At 41.0% G+C, this 4,334-nt stretch overlaps 1 protein-coding gene across 1 annotated transcript in view; it reads left to right on the top strand.

The window, feature by feature from the left end:
* Positions 1-1,881: 1,881 nt before the first annotated feature.
* The window catches only part of LOC103582598 (armadillo repeat-containing protein 4-like), a gene marked incomplete at its 3' end in the record, with an annotated part of 6,786 nt that continues 4,333 nt past the window's right edge, over positions 1,882-4,334 (top strand). Inside the window, exons 1-3 of the mRNA XM_008564145.1 lie at positions 1,882-1,923; positions 2,996-3,238; positions 3,581-3,691. Coding sequence (XP_008562367.1) covers positions 1,882-1,923; positions 2,996-3,238; positions 3,581-3,691 — 396 coding nt within the window. The remainder of the gene's footprint in view (positions 1,924-2,995; positions 3,239-3,580; positions 3,692-4,334) is intronic.

Below are 4,334 nucleotides of genomic sequence, written 5' to 3'. Positions count from 1 at the left end.
AAATGATTATTTTAGTATTAACTATTACCAAAAGAAAAAAAAATCAGTGTTCTGCTTGCCACCCTTGACATGTCATGAAAAACCTTAAAAAAGTAAATGCAATATAGAAATGTGTTTTTATCCTCCTTAGTAAGATCAATAGATCTTGTGTCTCTCCTGCAGTTTTAATCTTATTGAATTATCTCCAGTTCTGCATTTTAAGATAATGACACACAGTATAATTTTAAATGATAGCTAAATTAGGAACAGGAAAGACCAATAATGGATGGACCAGTAATACACTTGTAATTGGTAGGTTGAGGACACAGATGGGAAGGATCAGGATTGGGGATCCATTTTTGGTTTGCTAGGCATGGGGTGGGGAGTAGGTTACATATAGGCAAAAGTCCTCAACTAAAACTGGAAATGAGGGAGATGATTTGATACAGAGTTGGACCAGTGGCTGGTTATGGCATCAGAGCAAGGGCACTGAGGTCAGCATCAAAGCAGTTAGGAAGGCACTGGCCACAGTGGAATTTGGTACCTAGACGGAGGTCAGTCTCTGTAGAGGCAGCCCCGGTAGAAGTCTGGGCAGAAGACATGAAGTCTGAGCAAGCAGGGAGAATGCATCCAGGCAGGGAAATATCGCAAGATCCAGGTGCGTATGTGCACACCCCAGTGCTATCAGTAGTGTGGCCTGTTTCCATATTCCTCTGTATAGGTAGCATTCCTGGCCTTTCACTGGAAAACATTTCCTGCATGGCAGTGAGTGTCAGGTGAGATCTTAAAAGAATAAAAGCGATATAGAAATGTGTTTTCATCCTTGTTAGTAAGGATCAACAGATCTTGTCTCTCCCATGGCTTGTTTCTTACCAGATTGTCTCCACTTGGTACTAGGGCTGCCATAACAAAGTACTACAGTCTGGGTGTCTAAAACAACAGAAATTTATTTCCTCACAGTCCTGGAACCTAGAAGTCCGAGATCAAGGTGTTAACAGAGTTGGTTTCCTCTAAGACCTCTCTCCTTGGCTTGCAGATGACCGTCTTCTCCCTGTGTCTTTACATGGTCTTCCCTCTGTGTGTATCTGTGTGCTAATTTCTTCTTCTTATAAGCACAACAGTCGTATTGGATTAGGACCCACCGCAATGACCTCATTTAGCCTTATTTCCTCTTTAAAGACCGTATCTCCAAATACAGTCACATTCTGAGGTACTGGGAATTAGGACTTCAACTTAGGAATTTTGAGAGGACACAATTCAGCCCATAACAAGCACCTCATATGAGTAATCATGAAGAGTCAGTTAGAAGTAGTGATTAATATTTAACACTTACCTCTGAACCAGAACTGAAAATGACATGCAGAAGATAAACAGGGCAGGTGTCTCTGGTGCATTTTGATGGGGATTTCTTCTAGTGGCCCTCACGGATGATGCATGACATGGTTGTGCATCATGTGGCATCAGAAAACAACAATGTTTAGGATAATAGCCAAATCCATACTAAACTAGGTGGTGGGAACAGAAATAATGCCCACAGTGATGTCACAATCTAGCAGAGATGGGGGTGAGGGGACAGGGAGGATATAGACAGAACTGTAAGTGTCACGGTGAGTCGTAGGTATTCAACTGAAGTCAGGACTGCGAACGGTGGAGGAAGGGAAGAGGGGGGTGATCAATTGAGTCTACTTGGAGGAGGAGGGTCAAGACAGGCTGGAGAGAGGAAATGTTGCTTGCTGAGTTTTGGAAGGGGAGTATTTGTCAGGCACACCTACAGGGAAAGGCATTTCAGGAAAGTGAAGCCATCCTGGGAAAGACCCAGAGCTGGGAAACAGCACTGAGCATTTGGAAGTCGCAAGTGCTTTAATGTGGCAAGACCTAGGGCGAGATGGGCCGAGCGGTGAGATGAAGATAGAGGACCATGATGCTCACATAGGACCTTATCCAGTGAGTTAAAGTGAGTTAAGGGGTTTGGACTTGATACAGGTAACGAGGGAATAATTGTAGTAGACAGATACATTTAGGCTATCTGCCCTGTGTTCAGTCCCATTGTCTTAGAATTTCTTTCCTGCATTGCTATCGCACCTGCAGTTGGTCAGTACCTGGAAGCCACATGAATACTTCTTGCCCCCATCTTTTCTCGGAACATAACTAGTTACACCATGGGTGTCCACCTGACTCAAGTCAGTCCCGCCAATCTCTCTCCCAGGAGTTTGGAATTGGGATTGGGAGACTGTACTTAGTTTGGACTACTCCTTTCTAAATTTGGGATTGGGTCATGATGTGTGGGCATTATCCATAGAATATGGCCTGCAGGGAGAGAAGAATGGCGTGGACGTGCATAGATGATGGCTCCTACATCCCCAGGTGTAGACAGTGAGCCCACAAGGACAGCTGACAGCTTCCTCTTGTGGTCCTGATCGCAGCTCTGGGGAGACCTGGCCTCACTTCCTCCATGGGGCATCCTGACAAACTGCCATATCCTCAAAGTAAAATTGCCTTTCCCTTAAGGTTTTCAGCAGCTTTAATTATTGCAAAGAAAAGAAGACGATGCTGGCAGCTGTACTGTTTTGTTTGGTTGGTCTCAATTAGCACATGTGGAGGGCTATGTCCTGCACAGAAGTCTTCTGGTTTTAAGAGTGTATAGACCATTCAGTTCTCATTAGAAAGTTCTAATGGTTTCAGGGAGCCTAGCATTCTGAGATACTAGGACTGAGGATGTGGTTTACAAACATTAGTAATGTAAATATTAGAGCCATAGTAAGAAAATACTATCTTGGTGGGATTAAATTTCTTGTGGGAAGGAAATGGAAAAGCTCCCAAATCAGGAGGAACGTGTTTTGAAGGGCTTTGTTTGTTTCTTTGCTTTCACTGGCTGCTGTGCAGTACAAAGGTTGGTTTTTTAAAACATTCTTATTTTTGAGGGAGGTGAGCTTAGTAGCAACCCTGTAGCTATGAAAGCTGTGTTAAGTTTTATTTTAACAATTTCCATGTGCCTTGCATTCTTCTGTTCTTGTAGGTTGCTCTTCTGGACTGTGCGCAGAATTCAACAAAACCTGCTCAGTCGAGTCTGTATGAGACCAGAGATGTGGAGGTGGCTCGCTGTGGGGCACTGGCCCTCTGGAGCTGCAGCAAGAGTAACACCAATAAAGAAGCCATTCGGAAAGCTGGGGGCATTCCTCTGTTGGCTCGGTTACTGAAGACTTCTCATGAAAACATGCTAATTCCGGTGGTGGGGACGTTGCAGGAATGTGCATCAGAGGTACCCAAGCCAGTTCCTCTTTGCTTGCTTCTTACTTTGACTTTCTTTAGTCAAAAAATAACTCTTAAGGTTATCATGACAGCTAAGGATTCTTTTCCCCCAAGAAGTCAGCCTTCTATTAGAAAGAGAAGATCAAACTAATGGTACATTAAGTAAATCAGTACCTGTATGATATATTTTCAAAATGTTGACTAATTCTCTTATTGTTATAAAGATATGTTAAACTTAGACTTTGGTGTTTATTTACCCAGAAAGTTTGTTCAGCGTAATTATTAATAAATGTAAATCGATACTTCTGTTCATGCATTATATACACATAAATATTTAAATTTATATGCCTAGGAAAACTACCGAGCTGCAATCAAAGCAGAAAGGATAATTGAAAATCTGGTGAAGAACCTAAACAGTGAGAATGAGCAACTCCAGCAGCACTGCGCCATGGCCATTTATCAGGTGTGACGAACTCTTCCCGCAGTTGTGGGTCTCCTTTCTCGCAGAGTTCAGATTAGTGTTTCTAAACAAGTGGTCTCTTTCTCTGGGACGGATTCAGGAATCAGCATTTTTAACAAATACCCTAGTAGATTTTCATGCACACATGGGTCTGAGAACTGCTGTCCTGTGGTAATGACAGATACTTGTATATGTTAGAGAAAACTGCTGCAGCATGTGGGATTATTAACATTTCTAGAAGTCACTTATATAGCTTTCTCTGTCTCCTAAAACAACTTACTTAGTGTAAAATAGATAAATACAAGGATCCTTTAAAATGTTTCTGGAAACATTTGTATTATCTTTCAATTCTATCCTTCCACGGACTTTTGAAAGTACCCTCATAAGTCCATGGTACTCCTACACTGCTTTTCCTTTTCTTTTTTTTTTTTTTTTTTTTTTTGACATAATTATAATTTGACATTATAATAATTATATATTTGACATTATTATAATACAGACACTGTTATAAGTATGGTACATATATTATTAATTTATTATTTTTTTATTGAATCAAAATTGATTATACATATTTTGGGGGTTCACTATTGAGATATGTTGATCAAATCAATATTACTAGCATATATATTGTTACAAATTGTAATTA

Source organism: Galeopterus variegatus, unplaced genomic scaffold (assembly GCF_000696425.1).
Source record: "Galeopterus variegatus unplaced genomic scaffold, G_variegatus-3.0.2 Scaffold16912, whole genome shotgun sequence".
Classification (NCBI taxonomy): domain Eukaryota; kingdom Metazoa; phylum Chordata; class Mammalia; order Dermoptera; family Cynocephalidae; genus Galeopterus; species Galeopterus variegatus.
This window is presented reverse-complemented; position numbering and strand designations above follow the sequence as displayed.